We start from the raw sequence: 15,009 nt of genomic DNA, 5'->3' as shown, positions 1-15,009 counted from the left end.
CACCTCTACTTTTTAATATACACTATCTACCAATAATTGTCTAGACACTTTAATAATTTATATCAGCAGGCAAACCCTAATATCAGGTATGTCTACCTCTGGCTTAGAATCACCCCTGCATCCTTTGGGGGGGGGGGGGGGTCCATCAATGTGCAGAAGATATAAGGTGGAATTTGTCTCCATTCCTCCATTAAAGTAGCACTGAGTTCAGCGACAGATCAAGGACGTCTGTGTTTTTATCTCAATCACCACTCCAATTTGTCCCACAGGTGTTCGATTAAGGTTAGGACTCTGCACAGGCCAAACCAGCTGAATGCACCACACATCATTACTCCTCCGCCACCAAACTTTACTGTAGGTACACCATATTGTGGTAACAAGCGCTCACCAGGCTGCCTCCATCCACACCCTGCATCAGACTGGAAACAGGTGAACCTTGATTCATCGTTCCAGAGTACCATTTTCCACTAGTCAATTGTTCAGATCACATGTTCTTAGCACAAGGCCAGACAAGCCACCTTGTTTATTGTTGTGATATTCGGCTTGTGTGCCACTGCTCTTCAGTGGAAACCCAGTAAACTGAGTACTTTTCGTACAGTATTAGCACTCACCACAGTGTTACTGGTGTCCTAGAACTCATCACGGATGTTCTATGCTGATTATAGCTGGTTTTTGCATGCCACTCATTTTAACACCTTCCTGTGCCTGTCAGTCAGTCATTTTTGGCGGCACCCTGGCTGTTTTCCTGCACTATAGTGATGCTAGAACTTCTCCATTTGTTGATTACATCACCAACCGTTGATTTCTGGATGCTCCAGTTGAGCGGTAATGGCACATATAGACATGCCTCAATGTGACAGCCCACGATGACACATCTCTCAACTTAGTTCACATCGTGTTCCCATACCACCTGTATTCAACTGCTACGATGAAATACTGCTTCCTACTATCTATACACTGGTTTTTATGTTATTAACAAACCTGGAATGTTCCATAACTTCAAATAACAGGAGTGTCCAGACAATTATTGGTGATAGTATGTGAGTGTGTGTGTGTATATATAACAATCTGGAAACAGCATAACCTACTTGGCATACAAACAAATTCACTAATATAGATATACTATTATTTACAGATAATCAAATTGTTAGCAAACTGTTAGTGTTGCCATACCACCTGTATTCAACTGCTACGATGAAATATTGCTTTCAACTATCTGTACACATTTTTTGGTTATTAACAAACCTGGAATGTTCCATAACTTCAAATAACAGGGGTGTCCAGACAATTATTGGTAGATAGTGTGTGTGTGTAATTATAATAATCTGGAAACAGCATAACCTATTTGGTATACAAATAAATCCACAAATAAAGACATATACTATTATTTGCAGATGATGAAGACGATTTACAAAGATCAGTAAAATCATTAAATGAAATTTCGGAACAATATAATATGAGGGTATCAAAAGTAAAGACAAAAATAATGGCTGTCAAAGTAGAAAACTCAATAATAAATAAAATAGTGATAGATAATAAAATATCAGAACAAGTAAATACTTTCAAATACTTTAGATATAACTCATCATATTCAAATTTTAAATGAAATTTCTCAGAAAATCAGATGGATACACCAAGTGGGACCATAACACAAATGAAGAAATTTTACTATTCCTCAATATAAAACCAGTGAACTACTCTATAAGCAAATATAAACTAAAAATGGTTAGAAAATCTAAATTGAATACACAATAATTCTCGTGGAAAGGCTTAGACGTTGGTTATGCATTTTTTTACTAAGTGATTTAAGGAAATTACAACATCACTAGGATATACATTAAAATAAATTTTAATATACTTCAATATTTCGGCAACGCCACGTTGCCATTTTCAAGAAACTTAAGAACAAGACACGTGCATGTAGGCACAACAAACAGTAAATGAAGAAGAAGCAGGAAGCTATTATTTCTCCTAAAGTCCTGATGGTGTCCCCTAGTGGGCAATGTTGGTATTCTTGGGCGATTGGGCTGAAGGTCTTCTGATGTAGGTTTCCCAAATTTGAGGCAGTCTCATGCAGCCAAATTTGTTGAGGTTTGGATTGTTTCTTAGGGCTGAAGCTGATTCCATGAAAAGCCTTTCATACTTGTATTTACTATGGTGTACTATTGTGGCTTTCTTCCACCGTATTCTATGGCAGGTATCCAGTGCATGGTCAGCAAGACCAGAGTGGCTGTACTGGTGAAACCAGATGTAGTCCTTGTGTTCTGAAATTCTGATATTGGCTGTCCTGCCTGTTTTGATAGACAATAGCAGACTGCCAAAATATAATGGATATAAAATAAATAGAAAAAAGAAGAACTGGAACAAGATTGGAACAGGAGAAAGGGCCTAAAATCATGATAGGAAGAAGAATATAAAAAATGGAACATCATATCTGAGATGCAAAGTTACATTGCTCATATAAAAAGACCTGACACAAAATACACATAAAAAAATTTTTTTTAAATAAAAAATTAAATTCTGTAACATAGTGAATATTTTTTGATAGATGACAAGAAAAAATTATCCAGTGAGTCACAGTGAATACAGGTAGCCAAAACATCACTTTTGATAAAGTAAATGTGAACTCTTCTAAAAGTGATTTAATTACTTCTAAGATTTAATAACAGCTTCAGAAATAGCAATTCATTTACAAATACTAGAATTTATAAAGTGAAGTTAACTACATAAATGGTAATCCCTCAATCATCCAACCACCATGGGAAATCGATTTTCTAGCTCAATAATTGAAGTGCCGCTGATTGGAGGTATAATTACATGGTGCTGTAATAAAAGTTAATTGAAAGTCATATAATTGAGAGATCACTGCACGTGAGAGAGAGAGAGAGAGAGAAAAACAGGAATAACAAAATTTCTATTTAGTATTTTTTTTTTTTTTTTAAATTTTAATGCAAAATAAAAATAAAACTTTCTTGGTTCCATAATTAATTAAACCATCAAACTGGAGGGCACAATCTAAATGTACATAGTTTACATAAGGGTTGAGGCATGGCATTTATCCCTCAAAGGAGATGCCATACTCTGCAGAATTATGCACAAATGAGTTTTGTTGCATGGTGTAATAGCACTACTTTACTCAGTGGAAATCTGAAGTGGATAAATTCTAAATTTGGACCCTAGAGCAAAGATCAAGTTTGCTTTCCATGTATAAAAGCTTAAATGTTCAGAGAAACTCATGTTGGAGGTTACATGGAGCGAAACAGCACTGAGAAATGATTAATATAATATTTAATATTTCCAAAATTTCATCTCAGTCACTGAGACACTGTCAGGCAAGACAAGACTTGTAAAACACAAAAAGGCAAAGTTAAGGCTTAAGTGATGGGGGTATGTGTTGCCTTTATATGTTTTACAAGTCTCATATTGTACTCCCAGAAAATGTCTCAGTGACTGAGACAAAATATTGGAAGAATTAAATACTTTAATCCTTTCTCAGTTCTGTTTCATTACATTAACACAAGTCTGATTCCCACAAGATTAACACAAGTCTGAAGAAAATTCCATTTCTTCCAGCATGCAATATTAGTGACATTTTCAGAGTAACATTAGACTTCATGAAGAGATCAGACTTTTTTTTTCCTTTGTTTCTTTTTTTTTTGAGATGATTTTACAATAATTATTTTGCAAACCAGATGCTAAATAATATTCTACACAAAACCTAATGGTAATATCTGGAATGACTTCTAATGGGACTATATTGATCAAGTACATATAATAAACAACTATGTTATACCAACTAAGGCTGTTGGCATCTTCAGGGTACATAACTGATGTAAGGCACTAAAAAGCAAAAAACTGTTACAAACTATAATCAACCAATTCCAATTATATTAGACAAAGAACAGAGCGCGTACAATACATGCATAGAGCATGCATGATCTCACGTGTTGTTATTTAGGAACATTCTATAGTTGGCACTGTAATTTAGTTCTGGTGAGTTAAGAGATCTAATAAGGGTCTTCCAGATCACGGGCAAGATTAGTCCTTGGTTCCTGTTAAGGTTTTGTATACAGTAGGCAACTGCTGTGGCTTCTTTAATAATTCGGGAGCGGAAGTCCTCCTCTATTTAAGAAATTGTGCTTCTATCCCACTCTATGATATGGTTCGTTCTTGAGAAAAGCTAACCCTGATTTTTCTTCTCTGTTATTATTGACGTCACCAATGTGTTCTTTATGGAGTTTACAACATACCCGCACAAGCAGAGTATGTTGTGAACTCCAGCATGTTTGAAGAAAGGATGGCTATCTTTTGGAGATCTTAAGTATTGCCTAATCGTTTCTGTAGGTTTAAAGGCCACTCTTATTTTATATGGTCTAAGGAGTCTTGCAATCTTATTTGAAACTGTCCCTAAGTATGGAATGACGATGGTAGAAATATAACATATGTCATCTCGTTGTCTTTGTGGGGAGTCAGAGAAAAGTATCTTGTGGACGAGTCTTCGAGGAAATCCATTCATGGTAAGGTTGTTAGATATCAGGGATAGTTCTTCCTGGAGATCTTGTTGATCTGCTGTAAGGAGAGAGGCACGGTTCTTCAGCATGTGTACAATGCTAAGTTTCTGAGAAATGTGATGGGAGGAAGTGAAATGTAAATAACGTCCTGTATTGGTAGGTTTGCGGTAAACTGAGAGGTTGATACCATCATTTGTTAGCTTCTTAATTAAAGTGTCCAGAAATGGTAATTGGTTATCTTTTTCAAGTTCTAGAGTGAATTTGATTGTGTGGTGTAAAGAGTTGATCTTGTTTAGAAAGTCTAACAGCTCCTTTTTTGTGTGGTTCGAAACAATAAAGATATCATCCACGTATCTCCACCATACTGTGGGTTTAGGGTCTACTTGAGATAAGATTTTACTTTCAAATTCCTCCATAAAGAGATCAGCAAAAGATGGAGAGAGGAGGCTACCCACTGACCATTCACCAACTAAGGCTGTTGGCATCTTCAGGGTACATAACTGATGTAAGGCACTAAAAAGTAAAAAACTGTTACAAACTACGATCAACCGATTCCAATTATATTAGACAAAGAACAGAGCGCGTACAATACATGCATAGAGCGTGCATGATCTCACTTGTTGTTATTTAGGAACATTCTATAGTTGGCACTGTAATTCAGTTCTGGTAAGTTAAGAGATCTAATAAGGGTCTTCCAGATCACGGGCAAGATTAGTCCTTGGTTTCTGTTAAGGTTTTGTACACAGCGGGCAACTGCTGTGGCTTCTTTAAAAATAGTTGTTTATTATATGTACTTGATCAATATAGTCCCATTAGAAGTCATTCCAGAGCTTTTATGGTCAAGAAAATTAAATGTTTTTTTAACACTAATGGTAATATTTTAGAAGGCTTCCAGGTCAGCTCTTTTGTGGTCAACTGCCATGTGTATACACATAACTATCAGACTGATGAGTTGAATCCTGAACTGCGCGATTATCATAGTTAACATTCTTCTTTCCTGATAAAAACTCCTACTTTTCCTCGGGTCATCCCTAACAAGTTAATAGTCTTTATCTCTCTCAAACTGTTTGTCTTTCCCCTCACATTTATACCACTTAATTTAATGTAAGCACCTACTCTCTCATGCAACCATCCAGAAAGATCTAATTTCCCTTACAATTCACATTCACCGATCACCAATTTCTCCAAGAGGTTGATACTAAGCCACTCAAGTTCAATTCATCTTTCATGTGTAAATTCAACCATCACAGTCAACCTCATACATCTATATACTGCACCATTTCTCCTAAATAATCTATTTACTGACTCATTTGCCATCATGACTCTCCTCCTCAGCTCACTCCTGTCATATAGCAGCAAGGATCTCACGATCTTTTTTTTTTTCCAACTCATCAACTCCTTCATATCTTCTCTTATATGGTGAGGGGGGGGGGTCTGAAAAGTCTGATAGACACCTAGAACAAAAATGATATTAAAGCAACTGATATAACCCCAAGAAAGAACATACTTAAAAACCCTTCAACCATCATATTTTATCAAACTGTAATAATTTGTTCTTTTTCTTTAAGGATATATAAGAAGACATGTCAGAGGTTTGAAGAATTCAAAGACTCAAAGGTGAGGACTAGTATCAAGTTTTTCATGCTGCAAGAAAAGTCTACAACTGAGATTCACCAAACTTTGTGAGAGACAAGATTGGACTGTGCCCCAGCATATCCAACAGTTGCCAGATGGGTGGCCAAGTTTAAAACAGCATCCTGAGACAACAAATGCCCAAGTCAGGAAGACCTGCCACAGTGATCACACCTGAAAACATCAATGCAGTGTATGCCATGATCCTTGATGATAGATGAATACTAGCAAAACATTGCTCCCAAGTCAATACAACTGTGTCCAAGCAAAATGGCTACAAGAAGGGAACTGACGGAGCTTGAAAAGAGGCACTGTGAGAAGATGACATGCTGCAAACCTATCTATTTGGCAGACTGTTGACAAATTGTGCCATCCTAGGCTAACACCATCAGTGATACCATACTGAGATGGAAGTGCAGGAAGTTAACTGCAAGTGCTACCTGCTCTGGATGACTCACCACACTCACTGAACACGACCATAGGGTGCCATAAAGAATAATATGTAAAAACTGCCATTCGTTTTCTAACAAATGAATACAATTTGGCCTTGAACCTCTGTTTGTGGTGCCACAAACAATGAACTTCAAAATGTATCTGAACATTCTGGACAAAGCAATGCTTTCCACTTTGTGGCACTTCCCTTTCAGCAAGACAATGCACCATATCCGAAGTTTATGACACTGTGTCATGTTTGTGGACATGCATATCACCACACTTGACTAGCCTCCACAGAGCCCTGATCATAACTCTATTGAATCTCTGGGATGAACTGAAGCATCAGGTGAAGTCAAGAGACGTCCATCCCACAATAGTCTAGGACCTAATTACATGCCTACAGGAAGAATGGTCCAAAATTACCAATGATCACTACCATAAGCTTGTCAAAATTATGCCTTGTAAGATTACTGCAATCATTGCAGCAAAAGGAAGTCCTACATCTTATTAAGGTGGGTGCCATGGCTGTTTCTTCCTCACACTATGGTGTCTGTTGACTACTTTCCGAGTAGTGTGTATATATATATGTGTGTGTGTGTGTGTGTGTGTGATAGAAATATCATAGATAAGCAATTTGCAAGATTTTTGTACTTTACATTACCTTTAACAAACATATACACATAAGAAAAAATAATGAAATACACACACACACACACACACACATACATACCATTCAGATCTAGTTTCTCTAAATGTTGCTTCTGCTCCATTGCTTTAGCAAATGCAATTCCTCCACTTTTACCTATTTCATTAAATGCTAAGTGCAGCTTCTAAAAGAAAAAAAATTATACTGAATTTAAACAAAGCCTACTTACAGTAAAAACATATCAGTATATACAAAAAACCTTTAATACAAATAAATTGTTCAATGGAAAAAAGGATTCTCCCATTCCCCATTGTACACTTTTATATCAGAGGTAACTAAAAAGTGGAAAAAAAATAAAGTGTGGAAGGAAAGAAAGACAGCTGTCATTTTACGACATGATCATTGTGTTATTCAAATAGGTGCCAATGGTAAGTTTTGTGCAAACAAAAAAAAAAAAGTTTATTACATCAAAGATCATGTCATTGTTAGTTGCATAATAAACAAAAGCAATTCTCTCTCTCTCTCTCTCGCCAAACACCCCTGTATAAGTTTAACAGGTAACAATATGTATTCATTCAAGAGGGCTATTCAAACAGAACAAAAGTCCATTTAAGACACTGGTATTGCAAGCATGATATCTGATTGGACAGTATCCCTGATCTTTACACGAAGTGTGAATTCAAACCCCACTTGAGCAATAGATGTTTGTAAACATCTAAGAGGTAGATGAATTTCATTATCATCAGGTGCAAGACTACCATGCTGCTTAGTGAAGGTGTGAAATAGCTTGAGAAAAGTCCTCTAGAGCAAAGTATCTCAATTATCTAACCTCTGGCACATCCTTCACTACACAATATTCATCCAGCCATTCTCAACATTATCCTTTGACATTATAAGGGTGCTAAATGGGATGGTTGTAATTTCTACTCCTTACCATGATCCAATTAGTGTTTCAGTTCTTATCTAGACACCTGCTCAGACCAAATAACAGAATAATGGCAGCAGAGCTTTGGATCCCAGTCATGGTGATCTGGAAGGAAGAAGAGTAAAGAGGCTCAAGAGAAGTACAGCAAAGAATAGAGAAAGAAAAGTCCAGCACAGAGGTCCCCCTCCACCAGGAACATGTACTTCACATGCAGGATGTGCCAAGGTGGTTAAAGAAAAAAAAAAGTCAATATATCACAAACAGACTTAGAACCAAAATTCCAGCATCACACTCAGCCTGCATTACAGTTCTTTAACAGCTGCAAAAAAAATTAATAAATCTAATTCTGGTTTTGAAAGAGCCAAATGCCACAAATTTGACTCCTGTTTTAATGGGACAAACCTTCTGATCCCTTGACAAAGCCATTTGGAATAACTTGCTCATTCATGTTTTTACTTCTCTCACATTGAGATACAGCAATTATGAAGAACACACTTTGTTAAAAATTTGGGTGGTAGAATTCAATGCAAGACACCTCTCACATTTTAACAACATTATCAAAAGTACATCCATTCTTAGAAATAATTTTAATTACTCCACAACTCATGTAAACATATAATATGACACATGTTGCATGCAACTTTATTCCACTCCCACTATTCAATATTTATTAAAAAAGACAAGATATTAATGTATATCTATTAACTGCATGTGCTGTTTTGGCCGGTCTCATCTTTTTTTTTGGACAAACTATAAGATTCTGAGAGAAAAATTTCTGCCACCGCCTCATAAGACATGCTAACTAACCTTTATATAATAATAAATTTAGTTTAATCTTTTATCCAAGTGTAAGCAAACAAAGTTTGCACCTGAAGTATTTTCAGGACTGAGGCAACTTGTGGTGAAGGTGGACCAAGCTCTCATCACTCCTTGTCTTAGTATCTCCCATAATGCAAAGCATATCTCCTTGTGGACATGTATAATGCTATGCACTAAGGGAAGAGCCACTACCCAGACTGGTTTTGACCTTTGTTGAGGTCTTGTCAGTGGGAGCCAGACCCAGAAGTGGTTACTAAGGCAGAAGCAGTGGAGAGGTCATATTTACCTATACGAGTTGCTAAAAGGTGTACTACCTTATTATTAATTTACTCTGGATTTAGAGAAAGATGTTGGAGGTTTATTTTCCACTTGGTTAGACTATAATAAATTTAGTTTAATCCTTTATCCAAGTGTAAGCACCCAAAGTTTGCAGAATGAATTTCTTTGACATTAAGCCTTCTTTTACAAAAAATTTTATAACTGCACAATACTCAATTTTATCAATTTCAAGGGATACAGACAACACTTTTGCTTCAGAAAGCTGTATAAAACAAGCTACTTGACAGTTTGTTTTATACTTGAATGACTTGCAATTTCACATGGATGCTTATGATAGATACACCAACTTAGAAAAAAAAAAAAATCTTGCCAATAGTGTTGCCATCTATGGTCGAGGCCAAGAACTTTTCAGGCGATCCACATATATCTACTTCCTTTCATTTGTTCTTTTATTATCTAAAAAAACACCTAAAAATTTCATCATCATCATCATCAAATTCCTGCCATGTACCCTCAAGGGGTGTACAGGATATGACAGTACTACATGAAAAAATTACATCATTACTAACTTCCTATCTACAATTTTCCTCCAAAATTTTCCTCCTAAAAATTTCAAAGAATCATATATATTTTGATATTCTACATCTTGTGTTTGTGTGTGTATGCACACGTCATACACCTACATGATTACAGGTATACCTTAATTTATAATAAAAAATAACAGATTATACAGATTACATATCAGAGATAGACATATATGCTCACCCACTCACACATAGCAAGCAGAGTTTCCAAGTGAGTAGTTGCAGGCTTTATTTAATAAAAAGTAGCTTTCTATCCAATCTTTTTTAACTTTAAGAAAACACATATGCAGCATAAGAATATGAAAAATTCCTTGACTTATTGGAACATATCTTTTAAAAAAATGGGGAGAAGGGGGAGTAAATTTTTTTCAATGGCAAACAGAATTTTTTTTTTTAACTATAATAACTAAAATCATGTTGCATTTAAATACTTACTTTAATTAGTGGACAAGAATCTTTAAAAGCTGCTGCAAGGGCAAGGGCACCTCTATTCCTCAGTAAGCAATCCCCAAAATTGACAACTTCTAATTTTTTAAGGGAAGGTAAATGCTGCAATTTATGAAACAATAATCTTCACTGTAATAACTTAATTGATATTACATAAAAATTAAATCAAAAATATAAATCATGTGTAAGTAGTATTGGGCTATCAAAATATTAATGTCATTCTTTGAACAGGTTTAAGTGTGCAATTTAACAGTAAGTCAGCCTTATATATAACAGCAATTATTCAATTCATTTTATGAGAGTTTATACACTTGGCACATTTACTGGAATATCATCTGTACAGATTTAAGAATATATTTGTGATTCTCTTCTGATATCACTTCCCTTAACGATGTACAGGTTGCCTGAAGAGTCTGGAACCAGAATTTCAGAATGGACTCTCATTTATGCTTATTCTCATTTACAATATGTGTTCCATGTGCCACCCTGATGCTTCACACATATTCTCAGTTGGTGTATCATGTTTGTTTGGATTCTTCTCAACATACTGGAACTGGCAGCAGTACAGACCTCGGTAATTCTCTCTCTCTCTAAGATGACAAAGATCTCTTATTTTCATAGCATACACCTGTTCCTTCAGGTATCCTCAAAATGTAAAGTCCAGCAAGTTGAGATCAGATGATCGTGGCACCCAATCCACTGGTCCTCTCCTCCCAAATCCATCAATGAGGAAACAATATCATGCCAATGATGCATTCCAACTAAATAATGTAGAAGAACTGTCTTGAATGAACCATTTGGATCATTCATCACCAATTAAATCAAGTTCTGGTACCATTTCATCATACAACATTTTCAAGTTTTTTTGTTTTTTTTCAAAGAAGAATGATGTGGTTTGAAAGTGGCATGGAAATTATATTTGTACAGGAACTTTAACTATCTTTTCAAAAGTACTCTAAATATAAGGATGGAAATAGTTTTGCTGTGATCTTGTGTATTGGTTGCAGGAAAGGTGGGGGGGTGCATGCATTATTTTGTCTATTTAATAGGGGTTATATAGCCATTAGCTAAAGTCATGAAGGTATTTTGGTTCAATTCCAATGTCTATGTCATTTGAACAAGTAGCCTTGGCTTTCCTCCATTAGGAGAACAGGTGAGCTAGCTATCTTCACCTGTTCTCCTAATGATCAGCTTCATTCTCCTGCACATCTCAGAATGTATAAAGTTCCTTTTGTCTTCAGCTGAACCTACTAGCTGTTAACATCCACCTTAAAGAACATAAAGACTAAATTCAATCATTTGTATGGCAGACTAGACTCAGGGCTGGCAGACTATGCTTTGGATATTCCTTCACAGAAAATTAAATGCAATAAGACAACTGCACTGCACAGAAGTTGCTATAGTTCTGAGAGAATATTTTAAGAATTAATATCAGCATGGAGCACCACCTCCAACCTCAACATGTACTACAATGAGCATGACTTCTCTGAATTAACTTCATTTTTATCCTGCCAATAGAGGATACTTTGTTAAGACATTCAGTTCCTTTTTTGGTTAATATTAATTGTTTCTATTTTAACTAATTAAGTGGTGTGTGTTTAGCACATTTGTAATTTGTGCTCTGTACAAGATGGCTAGAAAACCAGCAAAATATTAGTAAGTTCAATAAATTACTTACTCATTTTTTTTTCTTCTGGAACCAAGAGACATTGCTATGAATGTCCCAATATGTTTCATTCATCTGCTGTTTATACAACTCTCCTAAGTTTGAAACATAACTAACCTTGATTACCTACAGTTGACTTACTTGAACAGTAAAGTAATCTTCCTTTTTTTTTCTTTCTTTCTTTCTTTTTTTTTTTTTAAACTCATATGTCCTCCTGGCTCACTCTTTCCTGACCAAGCTAGAAGAGAAGTTAACATATTTGCTGTAAGCAATGATCTAAAGCTAACTGTTCATCTACCAACCAGAATACTAACAATCCTCTCCACTCACTACGTATTATAGATCTTTTAACCAGTTCTCCTTCAGGTACTGTTGAGGTCACTTCTCTTGGTAATTCAGACCATAATCTCATAAAAGTTTCATCTCTAGTGAAATGTGCAATGTCAGCAATCCAAAATCTTAGTGTCAATTAGCATAAGAAATATGTAAAGTGGGAAATTTTGCAGGACTTCTATTTTCCATAGACTTCGAACAGGATGATTTCTGTAATATCCATGTTGGAATGAGGGCTTTTATTCCCCACTCCATTCAAAATTTCTGGCCAATATCAAAACGAGAGTTTTTCTAAGAAGCATGCAAAACAAAAAGCATATAATTGAAATGCAAAACAACCATTAACAAATCCAAGTATGACTTAGAGAACTAAATGCAAAACATTCACCTCTTGCACAAATTTACTGATGCTTTTCTGATTCCTTGTAAAGGCCACCAGGCACAATTAACATTCATCTGTGCAACCATTCTCTCTCTCTCTCTCTCTCTCTCTCTCTAATGCAAATGGCACTAATGAAAGACAAAACTGACCTCCTGGCTCTCTTCTTCCAACTCCTTCTAGATGACCAAGGAGATGAATCATTGCCAACTACTCCAGAAACAATGCACCATATGCCACCTGTGACCTTCCACTAGAAAGAAAGTGAAAAGAATCTTAAACAACCCAGATACCAAAAAGGCTTTCAGTCCTGATGGTATCACCTATATAACTGCACTTAAGAGATATGTTTCCGAACTAACCCCCTGTCCTTTCTTACCTGTTATTCTCAACTTGCATCCACCCCATAGTAATGGAAGCAAGCTCATTCCAAAAGAGATAAATGTCTGCCTTTTAACTATTGACCATTTCCTCTCACCTTAGTACTCTAAAATAATGATAAAAATCAACAGTCAACTTCATCTAGAGAGCTACCAATTAATCATTTATCACCGGAATGGGTTTCAACACTCAGATCTTCTTGACTATATCATCCAACCCTGGACACACATCATTGAAAGATTTGGAGAAACTTGAGCTGTTGCACGTGACATTACTGTACCTCTCTAAAAACTTGTTTTTATCCAGAAGAGGACACCTCACTAATAGATTATCTCTCCAGAGATTCTCTCCAGCTGCTCTCTCACAGATGGTTTTTGCATTGTTTCTTTTCAACATACCTCCATGTGTACTGTTCAGCAGAACTGGGATTGATCACTCTACCCATTTCTGCTAAACTTATAATAATACAAACAACAGTATGTTACAGTTCTCATTCTTCTTTCCTTCCATCTACATCTGTTCTCTGGAACAGCCTTCCCCACAAAATATTTTCTGAAATTACAACCTCCAGCTCATCAAAAAGACAATCAACTTCTATCTTAATCTTCTTTGCCCACATACAGAACCAGTTTGCTATTCTGCATCTCCCATGTGCAGGAGTAATATATATATATATATATATATATATATTCTTCTTAATCTTCCCTCTTTTACTTTTATAGTGTCAGGGTTTTTCATTCTTTTAATTGCAATCGCATCCCAGTGTATCCTATGACTGTAGATGCGCATGTTCATGAGGCCAGTTTGCTTCTCGGGGACAAAAAACCCGAGTTTCCGGGTGAAAAAAATCCCTACCTCCGTATGAGATCAGCTAACTCACCTTTTGTCGAAAGAGAACCAGATTCCTCATGTCACTGACAGGAATCCAACCCAGGTCTTTCTGACCAAAGGGCTTCATCTATACCGACTGAGCAACAGAGGATATATATAAAATAATAATAATACCTCCAGAAGCTGGATTATTCCAACCACAGAATATAATGTTCTGCATTTAATAGGATGTTAGAAATAATTCACTTTGAACTCCTGACTGAATCTGTATAAGATGGCAACTGATCTGCCAAATGGTTCAATCAGATCCGTCTCTTCATCTGTTATGGCCATCACTATACAATAGAAAAAGTGTTCTCCATCTCCAATGAAAATCTCCAAATGGCACATTCTCATTTCAACACAATAAAAAAATCAGGGCACTTGCAGATTACCACTTGTTCTATTCACATTAACACATTTGAGTGGAAAAGAATTTAAATGAAGAGAAACTACCAGAGAGAGAGAGAGAGAGAGAGAGAGAGAGAGAGAGAGAGAGAGAGAGAATAAACTTATTCCTTTCATGTTTCACCCAGAGTTCTGCAAATAAAGGATTAAAAATGTGTTCATGAGATGAGAGGATATCAGGCATGGTAATTTAATAATGGTAATTTTGACTGATTCAACTGCTTTTTATTTCATTTATTATTATTATTTTTTTTTGTTTTCTTGACAATCCTAAATATTTATCTATAGAATACAGCTGAACAAAAATTATCTATTTTAAGCAAGCTGAAACTGGATACACACACAATAAGCGTTACGAAAAATGGAAAACTGTAGGACTCCATAATATGAAATTTCAAACCAATAATAAAGTAAATTTTAAAAGCATATCTCTACAAACAAACTGACAGTTCGTTTGCAGAATAATTCAGTCAAACAGAGCATAATCATCATTGCTTTTTTTCTGTTAGTATGGTATAAAAAACAAGCAGAATGATTCTTCTTCATTTGAGTTACTCTATGTGTAAATAATTTCAACATATTGTACTACTTTGTAGTTACTATTTACTTACATTTTCTTTATAGCCAACAACACTGATTGAATATTTAAAACCTAGTATGCAGCATTTGTAGTTTTCCTAGCTGATGTTCTCCA

At 35.7% G+C, this 15,009-nt stretch overlaps 1 protein-coding gene across 1 annotated transcript in view; it reads right to left on the bottom strand.

Annotated features, from left to right (window-relative positions):
• The window catches only part of LOC150107426 (ran GTPase-activating protein 1-like), a 295,507-nt gene that overhangs the window by 199,037 nt on the left and 81,461 nt on the right, over positions 1–15,009 (bottom strand). The window contains exons 7-8 of the mRNA XM_090391286.1: positions 10,267–10,380; positions 7,309–7,408 (exon numbers count right to left, since the gene is read on the bottom strand). Of these exons, the coding sequence (XP_090247412.1) occupies positions 7,309–7,408; positions 10,267–10,380 (214 nt within the window). The remainder of the gene's footprint in view (positions 1–7,308; positions 7,409–10,266; positions 10,381–15,009) is intronic.

Source organism: Typopeltis vanoorti, chromosome 4 (genome assembly GCF_054136105.1).
Source record: "Typopeltis vanoorti isolate ZY-2024b chromosome 4, IOZ_Tvanoo_1.0, whole genome shotgun sequence".
In the NCBI taxonomy this organism is placed as follows: Eukaryota; Metazoa; Arthropoda; class Arachnida; order Uropygi; family Thelyphonidae; genus Typopeltis; species Typopeltis vanoorti.
This window is presented reverse-complemented; position numbering and strand designations above follow the sequence as displayed.